At 35.9% G+C, this 19,731-nt stretch overlaps 1 protein-coding gene across 6 annotated transcripts in view; it reads left to right on the plus strand.

Annotated features, from left to right (window-relative positions):
• LRRC49 (leucine rich repeat containing 49) overlaps window positions 1-19,731 on the plus strand; it is a 164,002-nt gene that overhangs the window by 95,772 nt on the left and 48,499 nt on the right. For all 6 annotated transcript variants that reach the window (XM_053594799.1, XM_053594800.1, XM_053594802.1 and 3 more), the window contains one exon: window positions 6,112-6,259. In XM_053594799.1, coding sequence (XP_053450774.1) covers window positions 6,112-6,259 — 148 coding nt within the window. The remainder of the gene's footprint in view (window positions 1-6,111; window positions 6,260-19,731) is intronic.

The following is a 19,731-nucleotide window of genomic DNA, read 5'->3' on the forward strand; positions in this document are numbered from 1 at the left end:
TAGACCAAATCCATTGGTAATTACAAGATCAATTCCATTCCTCAAAGGAGTACTTAAGAAGTAGGGCTGGGAACAGTTACAATCACTTTAGTTTAAAAGTATACTTAGAAATAAATCATAGACTCTCTGAAGTCTAGCTTGTAAATAAATATTAAATAACAATAAAATTGAAATCCATAATAAGATGAAGTTTCATAGCTTTTCTGTGTTTCTGTTTTCAATGCATCTACCTGATTAGTGATACACACTGTGTCATAATGAATCTTGAGCATCATGTTCTCTTTTAGATAATAATTCTGGGACTAGTGTAAGAAAATTCACTTACCTCCTTGTTTATCAAGAATAAACTCTTCAGAATCATTTCAATTCATCAGATTTTTCTATTTATTAACCAAATTTTATTGCATCCTTATTAAATGACATGTCCTAAGTCAGGTACCAGAACAGTGATTCATAGTACATTTCTGGCCTTCGAGAGGCTTACAGTTTAATTCTATTCAGTTGGTTGGGCCATAAAAGGAAAATGCTCTTCCACATAGACAATTTACTGGCTCTGTTAACTATACTTCTTGCATTAGTTAATATCTTTTTTTTTTTTGTAGAGACAGAGTCTCACTTTATGGCCCTCAGTAGAGTGCCGTGGCCTCACACAGCTCACAGCAACCTCCAACTCCTGGGCTTAAGCGATTCTCTTGCCTCAGCCTCCCGAGTAAAATTCTACGCAACTGTAGTTATTCTATTTACCATGTCTGTGGTTAAAATACACTAGTGTATTTGTCTTTTTTCTTTCTTTTTTTTTTTTTTTTTTTTTTTTTGTGGTTTTTGGCTGGGGCTGGGTTTGAACCTGCCACCTCCGGCATATGGGACCAGCGCCCTACTCCTTGAGCCATAGGCGCTGCCCTAGTTAATATCTTAATGGTTGAAATTAGTAAACCCATCCTATAATCTTTGGAGAAAAACTTAATGAAAGCCCTTTGAAACATGTCCTGATAGCCACTGGCACCAGTGTTCCAGATAAGAGACCTGATAAATGAAAAGGTCATCTGTCAAATATGTACTTTTTATAATGTAATTTCAGTTTTCTCTAGAAGTCTGTTTTGAAGATATAATTTACATGTAATATATTGAAAATAAATTCAATTTAAGCATAAAGTTCAGTGAATTTTGACAAAGTATGTACCCTTTGGATTGGATTGGATAAACCCAATCATTCACCTCAGAGAAAAACTTAGATGTGATTCTAGATTCCTTTTTTCAGCACATCCAAATGATTACTAATTTCTTGTCATGCTATATTCTAAACTTCCATAGAACCTATTTCTTCTTTATTCACAACTCCTTCAGTTTTTGATATGTTGGGCCCTCACCATTTTTTATTAGTCTTACTACAATCTACTTCATAATTAGTGTTTGACTCTTTTCCCTCCTTTGTATCCTCCATAATGACTAAGATGTGATTTTTCTAAGATGCGATTGTGATCACATTAGCCCCCTTAACTTAAAATCTCTTGATGACTCTTCACAGTTCTCATTCTCAATCATTGATTTCTTAGACAGGAATTGGGGTAGATGGCAACTGATTTGATAAAGACATTTATCAAATAGGAGATATACATAAAGAAACAGATTTCTATCCCAGCACTTGGAAGGCTGAGGAGGGTGGATTGCCTAAGCTCACAGGTTCAAGACCAGCCTGAGCCAGAGCGAGACCCCCACCTCTAAAAAATAGCCGGGTGTTGTGGCAGACGCCTAGGCTGAGGCAAGCAGATCACTTAAACCCAAGAGTTTGAGGTTGCTGTGAGCTAAGATATCACAGCACTCTACCAAGGGTAACCAAGTGAGACTTTGTCTCAAAAAAAAAGAAGAAGAAGAATAAAAGAAAAGAAACAGATTTCTAGAGAGTTAGTCCACTTTAACAATGTGAAAGAAATAAAATATTGCCTTCACAGCCTTTTTTTAATTCAAGTTTTATGTAAACAACTATGGGGAAAGGAAAGAAACATCTTTTAAACAGCTGTCTCAGAGACCAGAAACTGTTTTGAGATTTTTATATTGATGAAGAAAATGAAATTTGATAGTGCTAGGTAGGAAAAAATTATAATATTTATTCAAGTTGTTTAAACTCGATGTGATTATTAAGTTTAAATCCATATATTTTCATTTTTACCTACATATACTAGCCTGTTAAAAATCCCTTCCTATTATTATCTAAACATATCTCAAATGCCATGATGTACATACAAATTGTGAGGCTTGTCTTTTAGATTGGTAAATATAAGCTCTGAGGTAAAATAATTAATAGCAGGGTATCTTTTTATCTTGAGTGTCAGGAAAATATATAAATATTTAAATATGACAAAAACTATAAATTTATTTGTGTAAGAGAGTTTTATCAAGGTACTCTGGGGCCTTATTTAGTAAAGTGATTATTCCCTTCTGTAAAAAATGAAAATTCTAGCAAGTTATTTTATAGTTATCAACAAATGGATTCTAAAGTTTATACAGAAAGGTTACTACCTGGAATAGTGACACAATACTGAAGAACTAAGTTGAAGGACTCACACTAATTCATTTCAAGACTGTTTTGATAGGGTTAAAATAATCAGATGATCACACATCACATTGTTTGTTGCCATGCAGAGAGATTCTCTTTTTTTATTTACAGTGCTCAAAGGTGGGGAAAATAACAAGAACAAGTCTCATGGGGAATACATTTAATAGATGAAGTACATTAACGTAGTGAGTTTCAATTTCAATTAGAGTCTAATTATTAAACTCTAGTTACTGAGGATAGAAGCAGGATGTAAGTCTAATTGAAGTTTGAAGAATACCTTTGTCTGAGAGGTTCTCAGGAGAGATGGTTTGATCAGCACGACAGAGATCCATGACAACATGCAAGGTCCTTCAACACAGTGAACAGTGCCAATGTTGCTGGGTGAGACAGAGAATAGCCCTGACAAAGTATACCTTCTCAATCTTGTCTATCAAAATCTTGGGTTTAAATGTGTTTTGGAGTACAGTAGTTTAGGCCAGCAACTCACATATGTGATCTGATAAGGGCTGTTGTAATTTTCTTGCTGGAAAAAGAATTGTATCCTTATTCTTGTGGTAAGTAAAGTATTTAAATATTTAAATCATTTCAGAGCTACAAAATGATTCACTGGAAAGCTACAACAATCAGGACAGCATACTGTTGATAAAAGAATAGACACATATCAGTGAAACTGAATAAAAGTCCCAGAAGCAGACCCACATAAAAATAGGTGATCTTTGACAAAGGAGCAAAAGCAATTCCATTGAGAAAGGATAGTCTTTTCAACAAATGGTACTGGAACAGTTGGATATCTTTATGAAAAAAATATGAATAGAGACATAGATCTTACACCTTTCACTAAGTTAACTCAAAATCAATCATAGAATTAAATGTAAAACACTAAGCTATTAAATTTCTAGAAGAAAACTTGGGAGAAAATCTAGGCAATATTGGGTTTGGCAATGGATTTCTAGATAAAAGACCTTAAGATCCATGAGAGGGAAAATTGATGCGTTGGAGATAAGTAAGATTGAAAATTCTTCGTGAAAGACACTGTTAAGAGAATGAAAAGACAAGCCACAAACTTGGATAAATATTTGCAAAACATATATCTGATAAAAACTTACATAGGTAATATAAAAAAAACAAACTCTTAAAATTTCATGGTAAGAAAGTAAAGAATCTGATTAAAAATAGGAGAGAGAGCTAAAAAGACAAAGAAGATGCATAGATGGCAAATTTGCATATAAAAATATCTCAGCATCCTTTGTCATTAGGTAATTGCATTATGAAAACAATGAGATACCCCTCATACCTGTTGTAATGTGTAGGGCTAAAACCAAAACCACAAACACAAACGCTGGTGCGGATGGGGAACTGATAGCAGTGCAAGATGGCGCAGCCATTTTGGAAGTTTGTGGTTTTTTACAAAGCTAACGTAAACAGTCTTACTATTTGATCCAACAATTGCACTCTTAGGTATTTAACCAATTGAGTTGAAAGTTTATATCCACTCAAAAACTTGCAGATGAATTCTTTTGCAGCTTTACTCATCATCTCCAAGCACTGAAAGCAGCCAAAATGTCTTCAATAGGTAAAAGGATAAAGAAACCGTGGTACATCCACACAATGAAATATTACTCAGTAATGTAAAGAGGTGAGCTAAGTAGCCATGAAAAGACCTGGATAACCCTTAAATGCATATTGCTAAAGGAAAGCAGTTGGTCTAAAAAGTCACAAATTATATGATTTTTGTTATATGACATTCTGGAAATAACTGTAGAGACAATAAAAAGGTCAGTGGTTGCCAAGGATTTGGGAGGGAGCAGAGGACAGTTGAATGATTAAAGTATAGAGGATTTTTGTAGGGCCACAAAACTGTTCTTTATTATATTTTAATGATGGGCATTTGACATTATGAATTTGTCAAAACACATAGAACTTTATAGCATAAAGAGTAAATATTAATGTATGAAAAATTTAAAAAATCATTTAGGAGGTTGGAGGATTTCAGAAAGGAATGGAGACCATGATAAGAGAATCTAATTGTATTTACAGTGTATGAAACATCCTTCCTGAGGGGGTAAGGAGTAAGGCCCCGACCTATGTAACTTTGGAAATGAGTCAGTAAGACTGAATGCAAAAGGAATTATACCTCATCACATACTTTAGTTGATAAAGGTGTTTCCCATTGGAAGTCTGGGTTAAAAATTCTGATGCCTCTATGAGTACATCTGGAATTGAACAATTAAGTAAATGGATAGCAGATGGTAGGAACCAAATTTCTTCGTGTTGGGAGTAGGAATTTTTATATTAAGCAAGGGGAGGAGGCTAGAATGATCCATGTAGCAATGGATTAGAATTGGAGACATTAGTATAAACTCAAGTTTAGCTTCATATAGACACAGATTGTTATACAGAGAAATATTTACAGATTAATATATGTATATATTTCTACACACATGTATTTTCTTGCTCTGACAACTGAGAAAACCTAAAAGCAATGAACCTGCAAAAAGTACACCAGCCAGCTTTTTGTTTTTAATACCATTCTCCAATAAAAGCAATTATGGCTCGTTGGAGAAATGGCTGATTCTAGGATTGAGGCAGGAACTATATGAGTCTAGAAAATCTTAGACGGCCAAGTGTGCAAAAAAAAAAAAAATCATCTGCATTGATGGAAGTTAATGGGGACATAGGCAATTGAAAGAGCTTCCAATGGCCAAAGCTGGAATAGTTTTTGCAGCACAATAAGTCAAATAATACTGGATTATAACTCAAAGTATAGAATAAATATCTACAAGTTCAAACTGAAATAAACAAACAAAAAAAAGTCCTATAAAGAATTCCAAATAATTTACGTTAATACTCTGCTCTCAAACGTGGGGAGCCTGATATCCCACTCCTTAAGTGAGGGCTGCACATAATGACCTCCTTACAGAGTTTAGTCTGAAAAGGGGGGAAGGAATAATAGTTTTACATTGGAGAAACCTGAATAACACTGCTTCAGCCAGTTGATTAGGTCGCCACCGATAGTGATAATTCATATTAACATTAATAGTATATACCTTAACCCCAGTCTAATCATGAGAAAAATTTCAGACAAAGTCTAATAAAGAGACATTCTACAAAATAACTGATGAGTATTCCTCAAAACTCTCAAGGTCATCAAAAACAAGGAAAGTCTAAGAAACTGTCACAGCCAAGAGGAGTCTAAGGAGACATGACAAGTAAATGTAATATATCCTGGATGGGATCCTGAAACAGAAAAAAGACATTAGGTAAAAACTAAGGAAATCTGGATAAAACATAGACTTTTGTTAGTAAGAATGTATTGATATTGGTTCATTAATTGTAACAAGTGTACTACCGAAGGATACCTTTGTGTGAGAGGTTTATACAAGGGGAATCTCTGTATGTTACTAATATGGGGAACTGGGCATGGAGTTTATGGGAACTCTATACTTGCTCAATCTTTCTGTAAGTCTAAAACTGTTATACAAAATAAAGCCTATTTAAAAATAAAGGTATGATTGCAGGACCTCAGAATAATCTAATGGTTTCCGTCTCTCCTGCAGTTTTGACAGTGTTTCCTGCCTTGCTGACTCTACTTCCCTCTCAGACATCTCCTTTGATGGCAATCCAATAGCTCAAGAGTCATGGTACAAACACACTGTCCTTCAGAATATGATGCAGCTGCGCCAGCTAGATATGAAGAGAATCACAGTGAGAACCCTTCTATAATGCTCACTCTATTGTTTTCCTTAGTGTACAGTAAGAAACTGGGGTGCATATTCTTTGCTTGAAATGCTTCTAAATTTTAGCAAACTATGACTATATACTTCATAACATAATTGTAGTATTTTTACCTACTACTTCTATCCCTAATTTCATTAAATAGGGCTTTTAAAATTCTTAGCCTTTGATTTAAGTCAATCATTGTGCTTGTTTTTCATTCTTATTTAATATCCAATCAATAATCTATTTTGGGATGAATGAGTGAGAATTTCGTTAAGTCACACGGGGTAATGGTTGAAAGCATGGGTGCTGGAGCCAGATCGCCTGAGTCTGAATTCTGGCATGGCCACTTGCTAGCCATATGACCTTTGGCAATTTACTTAATCTTTCTGTACCTCATTTTCCTCAAAGTAGCCATGGAGATCATAATGATACAATGTCAACAGAGTTATTGTGAAGATAAAGTACTGCATTTAGTACTTAATGGAGTGTGAGGCTCCTAGAAAGCATTAGCTGGAGTTACTGTTGTTTTATTGCTAATGTTCTACCTCCAAAAGTAGCTCTCTTTTTTATTCATTTTATCTGCATGTTAAGACATTTTCTACACTTAGACGTTTTGATATGGCTGCTGATCTACATGAAATGCTGCATATATATCCCTCTCTTTTTAGGTGTACAACACATATTAGCATGTCGGCTCCAAGAAGTTCTGTAATTAAAGAGACTTGCCTAATTTTGTGTCATTGTATTCCAATTCTTTAAATATTTTATTTTCTTAGAAAATACTTATTAATACCCTTAGTTTGATAGTCTCTGACCTAGAAAAATACCCTAAGCCTCCACCTGTTTCTCTCTTCTGAATTCTAACTTTGATATAGGTTCTGATGATCAACTAGGTTTACTTAATTGCTAACTGACTTACTTTTGTATATCAGCTTCGCAATGTGTGCTGTTTTCATTCATGCCTCAGCAATATTACAGACTTCTGGGGTGGCTAAAAAATAGTACAAAATGCAGGTGAATTGGCAAATCCCAGGATCTTCTAGCCTTTTGCTTCTCTGCCTGTTCCATGATGGAGTGTGGTTCTTTGTCCTCTCGATTTATTTAGTTTTGTACTGTAACACTGTCCTACTTTTGTGGTGACCCATTAAACATATCTCCAGTTCTTTCTTAATTAAGCATCCTTAGTACATCTAACTGCTCTTCTGATAAGATTGATATAAGTAGGTAAGATATAGACCTAACCCATTTATATAAATTAGTAATTATATATTAAGTTTCTCATAGTGAATTTATATGGCAGTCTTATCTATCCAAACAGGTAGATATAATCTTTACAGGTAGAAATCATTCTTCCTCCTTACCTCACACATACGGATGTTCTCTAAAGGTTTCTTTCCTTTTCCTTCTCTATCTCACTACTGAGAATGAACTTAATAATGTTCAATAAAGAGTTGTTGGTTGGGCTAAATTTACCTAACTTTCATACCTTAAATAAAGGAGAATGATACTATATATAGTCATTGTCCTCGTACATTCCATAGCATATGTGTTTGCCCGGTAAGGAAATGAAGAAGGATCACCTGGGATGGGAAGAGGGCAAGCTGTTTGCTACACATAGAGCATTGGTATCCATAGACTATATAAATATATGGGACATATATATTTAGTGTATACAGAATATATGTAATACATATAAGATATAAATATAAAGCATATCTGCTTCTCCACTGTTTAACTTAAATGATTAAAAATTTTAAAAAAATCAATAACAATCTTAAAGGTTACAAGTTGTAAGTACAGTACAAACAACTTTTTTTTCTTGAACTATTTGAGGGTAAGTTACTGACTTCACTTTGTATTTTTTATCACCAAAGATAACTCTCCTACATAACCACAATATAAGTAACAAAATTAGGAAATAAACATTGAAAAATTACTAGTATCTAATTCTCACACCACATTCAATTGTCACCGTTATATCAATACTGTTCTTTATAGCAAAATGATCCAGTTCAGAATTATACATTGCATATAGATGAATTTGGTTGTCATAGCTCTGTTATCATCGTTACTCTCAAACTGTTTCTTCAGTCTCTCTTGATTTTCATAACTTTGACATTTATGAACATTACAGGTTAGTTATTTTATAGAATGACCCCTCCATTCAGGTTTTTCTGATGTTGCCTCATTAATTTTTACTTACAGGTCTTTGGTATAAATATCATAGTAGTGATTTTGTATTCTTCCCATTACATCCTATCAAGTGGTATGTTACTCATATTTATCCCTTTATTGATTATGCTAACTTCGATTAAGAAGTTGTCTGCCACGCCTCTCCTTAAGAAGTTATTCTTTCTCTTTATAATCCCATTATTCATAAAAATGTTGATATATTCATGTATTTGTATCAGTACAGACTCATAGTACTTACTCTCATCTTTTGTTTCTAAGTTTTTAGTGTGGAAACTATTTACCTTTTAAACAAACTTAAGTGTGGAAACTATCTTTTAAACAAATGTCAGCAGCAGCCTATAAATTGGCTATTTTTATAAATGAAAATGTACTTGAATACAGTGATGCCCATCATTTATGCATTGTCTATATCTACTTTGATGTTGCAGCAACAGAATTGAGCAAATGCTAAAGGGACCATGTGGTTTACAAGCTAAAATATTTATTTATTACCTGGCTAAGTTTGCTCACACCTGTAACTATTTTTTTCTTTTTAAAATACAAGGTCTTGATTAAGTTTTTGTGTAAATTTACCATGCAAAGATTCTAGCTGGGATAAATATTTAGTGAACTTCTGTGCAATAGAGCTGTGATTCCTAAACTGTGAGCCATTGATGTTATAGTGAACTCACAGGGTCATTGTGGAATTTTCAAGGGAAACACAGTGAGATTTGACATTTGTGAGACATTAAGCAAACTACTAGTTCAAAGTAGTTTAGCATTTCAATATTAGCTCATACTTTATTTCTTTCTGTCAATCATGTCTTTGCAAAGCTGAGTTTTCAGTGGTTGTGATAAAAACAAATGCCATACCAAAATTGGTATGGCACAGGAAATGAGGATGGCAATGTCCAGTCTGATTGTGTTTGAGAATTTCTGTAACGCCCTACAGGTTACACACTTACCATAATAAGCAGTTGTAGTTATTTAAGAATGGTATAAATATTTTTTATTTAAATTTACATGTTTTTTTAATGGTTGTTAAGTTACTAGACTACTACTTAGTAAATAGAGCTGTCATATATTTTGTCCTAGGGGCACTGTGAAAAATTCCACAGGCTCTTAAGTACCTTGAAATTGGGCAGTTTCTGTACTTGGGTGTGTGTTAAACACGGGAGACGACAAGATCAGAATCACAGTTCATGCCCTTAAGTTATTTACAGTCTACTTCAATGGCAGGCATGCAGCCAGATGACTGTGCAAAATGCCACTCCAGGGAGAAAAGAGAGCTAGATATGCATCAGTAGTTGTATATGTTTGTACACACACACTTGTGTGCATGTATATATGTGCAGCCACACTGGGCAAAGTGATATCAAAGAGCAAAGTACTCAGAAGTCTACCAGAGAAATAGAAGAAGTTCCCAAGGAGAAAATACTTGACTTGCAACTTGAAGAATAGTAAAGAAGAAGGAGCATATATTCATGGAGAGTAAAAGTATGCAAAATGCAGAGGGATGCTGAGAGAACATAGCAGCTGATACAGCTGTTCAGTATGCCTCGCTGAGAGCACGTGTGGAGGAAAAGCAGGAGACAAGCACGTCTTACTGGCAAGTGCTAGGGCATTTTTTGTCGTAATATAGAGTTTAGATTCTGGTCTTGGACATAAAAGGCAAACAACTTGAAGACTTTAAGGTAGTTAAATTGGATTTTCTTATTTAAAAGACTGTCTATCTGGGTAGAAAACTGGAGGAGAAATTAGGAAGACAATGTGATAGGTGATGAGTTGAGAAGCCAGAAGATGAGTCAGGGTAAGAGATTCTGGATTCTCTGATCCAGGGGAATGGTAGTCTATCACTGGCCTCATCTTGTGTTTTGCTTTTGTTATATCTCTTAAGAAGAATGGGTTTTAGTTTGTATTACGTAGGATAAGGATTAATAAGATGAAAGTGATGCCTAGGGCAGATGAATAAGTAAGTTTGAATCAGGCCCATCTGGAGAAGGGGTTGGCAAACTTTATCTGTAAAAGGTCTGATAAATATTTTAGGCTTTAGGGGGCCATACAGTCCCTGTTAAAACTACTTAACTCTCCCATTGTAGTATGAAATTGGCCATGGACACTACATGATGAAAGAGCATGGCTCTGTTCCAAAAAAATGTTATTTACAAAAACAGGTGGCAGTCTAGATTATGTCTTTAGGGCTGGAGTTTACCAGTCTTTGATCTAGATCACTGAATAAATTGCTGGATCATTTATTGTTGTATCAGGGAAGTGGTATAGAATAATGCAGTAGCTGAAAGGTAAGACGAACTAATCTGTATTTTTATCACAAAAGGAAAGACTATAAATTCCACAAATTGTGACAGCCAACTTGATTTTGATTATGAAATAAATTTAAATTAGATTATTAAGATGGTTTGTGAGTGCTTAAGGAACCGATCACTAGGAGGCAGCATTTACTCACTAAAAACAATTCATGCCGGACAAAATTAGTTTTCTATTTTAGAAATTATAAAATAAATGGATCCTCTTAGAGAATTGTTATGGACAGTGTTTTGGTATTTAAGCAAAGCATTTGATAAAATCTTTTATGACTTTATTTTCAGTAAGTTGTTTGACAACATATTTAAGTAGATATTCAATTCATTATATCTATAAACTGAAGTAAGGGATTAATATCAACCTTTAGAGCAACCTGTACTATAGCCTATGGCCCAAATCCATCCTGGAGCCAATTTTTTGTACAGCTCTCAAGCTAAGAATGGTTTGTATATTTTTAAAGCATTATTAAAATAACAAAGAAGAGTATGAGATAGATATCATATATAGCTCATAAAGTCTAAAATATTTACTATCTGCCCTTTACAGAAAATGTTTGATGACCTCTAGTCTAGAAAAATCAGAATTTAACATAATAAAAAATAGATAAATTGAAAATCCTAGACAACATATAGAAAATCCAAAGCAACAATCAAACAAAACAATTGTCGGCACGGATGTAGGGTTTTGAAAGATTAGCAGCATGTGTGAAAATCATTTATATTAGAACTGATAAATTCAAATTGAGCCAATTATGAGATATTATTGTTAAAGTTAGCATGGATTAAACACTATTCATTTATAGAAAAGGAATTCAGAAAATGGAGACGGTAGTGTCCTTTTTTGTTTGTTTCTTCAATGGTCAGATTTCACCTGAACTATTAATAGTTTTAGAGCGGTGATAACAAACTGGAGCATTTCCAGAAAATTTGAAATGATTAGTTGACAAAGAAGACATAAGGAATATATTACAGTGATCTTCAGCTGTTTTCACAACTGTTCAAAAAAGATAGAATAAATACATTTTGAAGGGCTAGAACAAAGATAACCGTATAGAAAGTTCTGCTTCCCAGAATTTCTAAAATCTTATTTTGCAATACAGGCACTATTCTCAAAATTCTGGAACAGGAACAGTATCTAGAGTTTTCACCTCAACCCCACAGATGGCTTAGTATGAACTTGCTTTCGATTTACTTTCCAATCAAATAGAATAGTTCATTTCATGTAGAAGTAAGTTTCCTGTTGTGGTGGATGTTACTAATGCTCACCGATATTTTGGTTCTCCTTTTCCCTTTGACATGTGGGAAGATGTTTGGCCAATGAAATGTGAGCAGAAATAATGGATATTGTTTCCAGGCAGCACTTAAAAGCCAATGCATAATTCTTATGATTTTTTTTTTCCTACGTGATGGTCATTTGTCGAAACATATATTGAGTAGAAGATACCATTAGATTACAGCACCCAGGAATACTTAGCCACTATGTTGAAGAAAGTTGCAGATCAAGAAATAAACTTTTCTTGTCATAAGCCAGTGTAAAATTTAAAATTGTTGTGGCAGCATAACCTACCCTGTTCTGGGTTTTGTTTTGTTTTTTCTTCTCAGTATTTAACAGCAAATATCCCTCATCCGAAAGTCGTGTAACATGGCTGCTAATCTTCACTTTAGCACTAGCTAAAACCCTGGAAAAATCAGTTTTCTCTGTTCAAAAGATTATTTGGATAAAAAAAATTGGTCATCTCTTTTAGAAAAAAAAATCTGTGATTTTAAAGTCTTTTAATATGTTATACATTTGAGGAAAATAATGTTTATAACTATTATAAAATATATTATTAAAACATACTTTGCTGTTTTCTTTTTAAAATGCTGCATAATAAATTGATGCCTATATTAGGACTATTATTATTTATTTTGGAGCAAAATGTTTTCTCATGAACTATATGCATTGTCTTAGAGCCTTAATAATCTGCTAACAGAGTATGATCTAGGTTATCAAACACCTATTAGATCACTACATTGCTTAATTAACTGGCACCTATTTTAATATTGGGTCTTCATGGCCAAACTGAAGTAAGGAAAAAAATAGATTTTTTTTTTTTGTCCCATGTAGATCCCTTTCTTTTGCTGCATAAAAGATGTAGCTTTATCCCAGAAATTGGACTATTGCCAGGAAGGTGCCAGAATTTTACAATATTTTTTCTTTCTTACCAACAGATTTGTAGCCTATCTTCACAATTAGAGATTTATTTTTATTTCTAAGTTTACTCTGTAATTATTTGAGCTGAAATATAGCCATCAGATGTATAAATTCCTTTAAACACTCAATATTTGAATTGATTTGGTGTAAATCCAGTTTTCCAAGGTTTAGCTTTCCTTCTAAAGCCTTAACTGCCTTTAATAGAAAGCTCAAACTCTTTTTGAAAATCTAATGAAATCATCTCCTAAATATGTGTAGTACGTGATCCATACAGTTTCCAGTACTGTTTAAAATTGGCTCTTTGAATACCCAATCTGTTTCTGGTTCACATTTTATACATGAGTCAACAATTGAATATCAATAGGTTTTGCTCTTTTAAAAAGTTTATTCTGAAATAAGTTGTATTCTAAAATAAGATACTAAATTAGTATTTACTGAAGAAAGGAATTTAATATAATTATTAAACCAGCTATTTTTTAAAGCTGGGAATCAAAGTTCTACATTTTTTATTTAGTTTTTTCTCCTAATTACCTCTATTTGTTTTTTTTTTTCTTTTTTTTTTTTATTGTTAAATCATAGCTGTGTACATTAGTGCAATCGCCTGTACCCATTCTAAGATGCACCATAGATGTGGCCCCACCTATTACCCTCCCTCCACCAAAACCTCCCCCCTCCCTTCCCCTTCCTTGGCCCTTTCCCCATAGTCTTGTGCTATAGTTGGGTTATACTCCTCATGTGAAAGCTATAATTTAGCTTCATAGTAGGGCTGAGTACATTGGATACTTTTTCTTCCATTCCTGAGATACTTTGCTAAGAAGAATATGTTCCAGCTCCATCCATGTAAACATGAAAGAGGTAAAGTCTCCATCTTTCTTTAAGGCTGCATAGTATTCCATGGTATACATGTACCACAATTTGCTAGTCCATTCATGGGTCAATGGGCACTTGGGCTTCTTCCATGACTCAGCAATTATGAATTGAGCTGCAATAAACATTCTGGTACAGATGTCTTTGTTATATTGTGACTTTTGGTCTTCTGGGTATAAACCTAGTAAAGGAATTGTAGGATCGAATGGCAGGTCTATTTTTAGGTCTCTAAGTATTCTCCAAACATCCTTCCAGAAGGAACATATTAGTGTGCATTCCCACCAGCAGTGTAGAAGTGTGCCCTTTCCTCCACATCCACGCCAACATTTCTGGTTTTGGGATTTTGTTATGTGGGCTACTCTTACTGGGGTTAGGTGATATCTCAAAGTAGTTTTGATTTGCATTTCTCTGATGATTAAGGATGATGAGCTTTTTTTCATGTGTTTGTAGATTGTGCGTTGGTCTTCTTTAGAGAAGTTTCTCTTCAAGTCCCTTATCCATCCTGAGATGGGGTCACGTGTTCTTTTCTTGTTAATACGTTTGAGTTCTCTGTGGGTTCTGGTTATTAGACCTTTATCCGAGGTATAACCTGCAAATATTTTCTCCCATTCTGAGGGCTGTCTGCTTGCTTTACTTACTATGTTCTTGGCTGTGCAGAAGCTTTTTAGTTTGATCAGGTCCCAGTAGTGTATTTTTGATACTGCTTCAATTGCCTGGGGAGTCCTCCTCATAAAATATTCACCCAGACCAATTCCTTCAAGAGTTTTCCCTGCACTTTCTTCAAGTATTTTTATAGTTTCATGTCTTAAAAGTTTAAATCTTTTATCCAGTGAGAGACTATCTTAGTTAATGGTGAAAGGTGTGGGTCCAGTTTCAATCTTCTACAGGTTGCCAGCCAATTTACCCAGCACCATTTGTTAAATACGGAATCTTTTCCCCACTGAATGTTTTTAATTGGCTTGTCAAAGATCAAATAACGGTAAGTAGCTGGATCCATCTCTTGGTTCTCTATTCTGTTCCAGACATCTACTTCTCTGCTTTTGTGCCAGTACCATGCTGTTTTGATCACTATGGATTTATAGTACAGTCTCAGGTCTGGTAGCGTGATTCCTCCTGCTTTGTTTTTATTGCTCAGTAATGTTTTGGCTATTCGAGGTTTTTTTCTGATTCCATATAAAACGAAGTATTATTTTTTCAAGATCTTTAAAGTATGACAATGGAGCTTTGAAAGGAATTGCATTAAAATTATATATTGCTTTGGGCAGTATTTTAACAATGTTGATTCTTCCCAGCCATGAGCATGGTATGTTTTTCTATCTGTTAACATCTTCAGCTATTTCTTTTCTTAGAGTTTCATAGTTCTCTTTGTAGAGATCTTTCATGTCCTTTGTTAGGTATACTCCCAAATATTTCATCTTCTTTGGCACTACTGTGAAAGGAATAGAGTCCTTGACTGTTTGTTCGGCTTGGTTATTGTCGGTATATATAAAGGCTACAGATTTATGGGTGTTGATTTTGTAGCCTGAGACATTGCTATATTCCTTGATCACTTCTAAAAGTTTTGTAGTAGAATCTCTAGTGTTTTCCAGATATACGATCATATCATCTGCGAAGAATGAAAGTTTGATCTCTTTTGACCCTATGTGGATACCCTTGATCGCCTTTTCTGCCCTAATTACAATGGCTAAAACTTCCATTACAATGTTAAAGAGCAATGGAGACAATGGGCAACCTTGCCTGGTTCCTGATCTAAGTGGAAATGATTTCAATTTAACTCCATTTAATACGATATTGTCTGTGGGTTTGCTGTAGATGGCCTCTATTAGTTTAAGAAATGTCCCTTCTATACCAATTTTCTTAAGTGCTCTGATCATGAAGGATGCTGGATATTATCAAAAGCTTTTTCTGCATCAATTGAAAGAATCATATGGTCTTTATTTTTAAATTTGTTTATGTGTTGAATTACATTTATAGATTTACGTACATTGAACCAGCCTTGAGACCCTGGGATAAATCCGACTTGGCCATGGTATATAATTTTTTTGATGTGTTGCTGGATTCTGTTTGTTAGGATCTTATTGAGTATTTTAGCATCTATATTCATTAGTGATATTGGTCTATAATTTTCTTTTCTTGTTGGGTCTTTCCCTGGTTTGGGGATCAAGGTGATGTTTGCTTCATAGAATGTGTTGGGTAATATTCCTTCTTTTTCTATATTTTGGAAGAGGTTTAGTAATATAGGTACTAGTTCTTCTTTAAATGTTTGGTAGAATTCTGACGTAAAGCCGTCTGGTCCTGGGCTTTTCTTTTAAGGGAGATTTTGTATAGTTGATGCTATTTCAGAACTTGATATAGGCCTGTTCAACATTTCCATTTTGTTCTGGCTAAGTCTTGGTAGGTGGCGTGCTTCCAGGTATTGGTCGATTTCTTTCAGATTTTCATATTTCTGAGAGTAGAGTTTCTTGTAGTATTCGTTAAGGATTTTTTGAATTTCTGAGGGGTCTGTTGTTATTTCATCATTACCATTTCTGATTGATGAAATTAGAGATTTTACTCTTTTTTTCCTGGTTAGGTTGGCCAAAGGTTTATCTATTTTATTGATCTTTTCCAAAAACCAGCTTTTGGATTTATTGATCTGTTGTATAATTCTTTTGTTTTCAATTTCATTTAATTCTGCTCTGATTTTGGTTATTTCTTTTCTTCTGCTGCATTTGGGGTTGAAGTGTTCTTTCTCCAGTTGCTTGAGATGTTTCATTAAGTTATTGACTTCCTCTCTTTCCGTTTTCTTGAGGAAGGCTTGCAGTGCTATAAATTTTCCTCTTAGGACTGCCTTTGCAGTATCGCAGAGGTTCTGGTAATTCGTGTCTTGATTGCTGTTTTGTTCCAAAAATATGGTGATTTCCTTCTTAATCTCATTTATAACCCATGTGTCCTTCAGCATAAGGTTGTTTAGCTTCCATGTTTTTTGTATGGGTATGCAGGTTCCTGTTGTTATTTAGTTCAACTTTTATTCCATGATGGTCTGAGAAGATGCAAGGAATAATTTCTATTTTTTTTAATTTGCTGAGGTTAGATTTGTGGCCTAGTATGTGGTCAATTTTGGAGTATGTTCCCTGGGCTGATGAGAAGAATGTGTATTCAGTTTTTTTGGGATGAAATGTTCTGTAGACGTCTGTAAAGTCCAGATGTTGAATGGTTGAGTTTAAATCTAAAATTTCTTTGCTTAGCTTCTTTTTGGAGGATCTATCCAGGACTGCTAAAGGGGTGTTAAAATCTCCAACTACTATGGAAGTGGAGGAAATCAAGTTACTCATGTCTTTTAGAGTTTCTCTTATAAATTGAGGTGTGTTGTCATTGGGTGCATAAATATTAATAATTGAGATCTCATCATATTGAGTATTACCTTTAACAAATATGAAGTGTCCATCCTTATCCTTAATTATTTTGGTTGGTTTAAAGCCTATTGCGTCTGCAAACAAGATTGCAATGCCTGCTTTTTTCTGCTTTCCATTTGCCTGGAATATAGATGACCATCCCTTCACTTTGAGTCTACATCTGTCTTTTAATGTAAGATGCGATTCTTGGATGCAGCAGATATCTGGCTTGAGTTTTTGTATCCAGTCCACCAACCTATGCCTCTTTAGAGGACAATTTAAACCATTCACATTAATTGAGAGTATTGATAAGCCTTTCGAGAGACCGGTGGACATTTTTAATCCTTTTGCGACTGTGGAAGTTGGAATTTGATCAAAAATTTTTTGGGGTGGGTTTACTTTTGTGGTGGAGAATTACGCTGGTCTTTATGGAGGATAGGTCTAAAAATGTCCTGGAGAGCTGGTTTAGTTGTGGCAAATTTCTTCAACATGTGAATGTCATTGAAGTATTTAATTTCTCCGTCATAAATGAAGCTCAGTTTAGCTGGGTACAGGATCCTGTGTTGCAAATTATTTTGTTTTAGGAGATTAAAAGTCAATGACCATCCTCTTCTAGCTTGAAAGGTTTCAGCAGAGAGATCTGCAGTTATTCTGATATTCTTCCCCTTGTAGGTAATGGTTTTCTTTCATCTGGCAGCTTTCAGAATTTTCTCCTTCATATTAACTTTAGTGAAATTGATTATGATGTGTCTGGGGGATGTCTTATTTGGGTTGAGTCATGCTGGAGTTCTGAAACTGCTATCTGACTTTTGGAATCTCTTGGCATGTCTGGAAAGTTCTCCTTCATACTCTCATGGAGAAGAGACTCTGTGCCTTGTGAAGCCACTTCGTCACTTTCGGGGATCCCTATAAGACGAATATTGGCTTTCTTCAAATTATCCGAGAACTCTCTGAGAGAGTGGTCTGTTTTTGCTCTCCATTTCTCTTCTTCTTTGAGGGTTTGGGAGCGTTCAAAAGCTTTGTCTTCAATGTCAGAAATCCTTTCTTCTGCTTGGTCCATTCTGTTACTGAGGGATTCTACTGTGTTTCTCAGATCTTTGAGGGATGCAACTTCTTGTCTCAATGTGTCAAATTCTTTGGTCATTTGGTCTTTGAATCCGTTGAATTCTTGAGATAACTTTTAGAGTTCTAATTTGATCTTATTTGCTATCCAGATCCTGAATTCAATTTCTGACATCTCAGCTATTTGTTTGTGCATGGGGTCTTGTGCTGTTTCTGCCCCATTGATCCTTAGGGGAGTTGATCTACTCTGATTATTCATATTGCCAGAGTTTTTCTGTTGATTTTTCCTCATGATTGTTTTTCACTGTTGCCTCTGGCTGTCCTCAGAGTTGGGGAAGTGTCTCTCCAAGATTAGCCCCCAGCAGGATCACTCTATTGTTGTTGGATCTTTGTAGGGAGTGACCCTGTGTAGTTCCTCTGGGGCTGCTCTAGCTAGGGAGTTCCGGTTGTGGAAGCAGCTCTGGTTTGTGACACACCTGGATCCAGGAACAGGGCTGGGCGTGGTGCGCACTGTTCTGGGAGTGCCAGGCTCCCAGTGACTTTGGCACAGAGAGCCCAAGGCTCCAGCAGTCTCTGGCCAGGAGAAGAGCTCTGCACAGAGGCAGGGAGGGCTCCAAAGGGCATGCAGCTACCAGAGTCCCTGTCCAGATGAATGGGCTAGTGTGGAAGCTGGGAGGACACAGAGGGAGGATGCAGGGTTGCGTGGCTCCCACAGTTCCTGGTCAGGGAATGTGGAGGCCCAGTGGGTGCGGGTCACTGGTCAGGGGTCGCTGCACAGCTCTTATGGAGGTCTGGGCGGCGCCAAGCCCAGGAGTTTGAGGTTGCTATGAGCTGTGACGTCACGGCACTCTACCCAGGGCAACAGCCCAAGGCTCCAGTGTACCAAAACCATCTCACTCTGCCCCTAAGGATTAAGGCTGTAAGGCAGCTCAGCCCCTGCCTTTAGGCTGCTCAGTCAGTAGGTTACTTTGACCCGCCCAATCCTTGCTCTGAGACCCTGAGGGCGGAGCTTGCCGGGGCAGTTCTTTTCCTGCGCCCAGCTCAGTGGCTCAGTCTGGGGCCCCAGATAATGCCCAAAGTTCTCCACACTCCTGCTCAAGCTCTCCCCAAGGCAGTTCAACTGAGTGCCAAGTCCAGGAACACCGAAACAGTTCACAGGTAGGCCTTTCCAGTTTGCAATCTCACTGTTGCTTGTGCTTACGGTTGCCGGTGTGATTAGGTCGATCGAACACACGCAAACACTTGCCAGTTTTCCACTGGTTTTGTCCTCCTCTTGGGGTCCAGAAGTCCCTTGCTGGCTCCCTGTATCCTCAAAGGGATGATTATAGGCAGATCCCACCGGCCAGAGATGCCTGGAGTCTTGTCTCCCCAGACTCGCTGTTCCCAGTTGCAGAGAAGCTGTTACTCAGCCACCATCTTTAATCTCTCTCCTATTTGGTTTTTAAAAATTTAGAATAGGGCAGTGCC

The sequence above is a fragment of the Nycticebus coucang genome, chromosome 6 (assembly GCF_027406575.1).
Source record: "Nycticebus coucang isolate mNycCou1 chromosome 6, mNycCou1.pri, whole genome shotgun sequence".
NCBI classification, from domain to species: domain Eukaryota; kingdom Metazoa; phylum Chordata; class Mammalia; order Primates; family Lorisidae; genus Nycticebus; species Nycticebus coucang.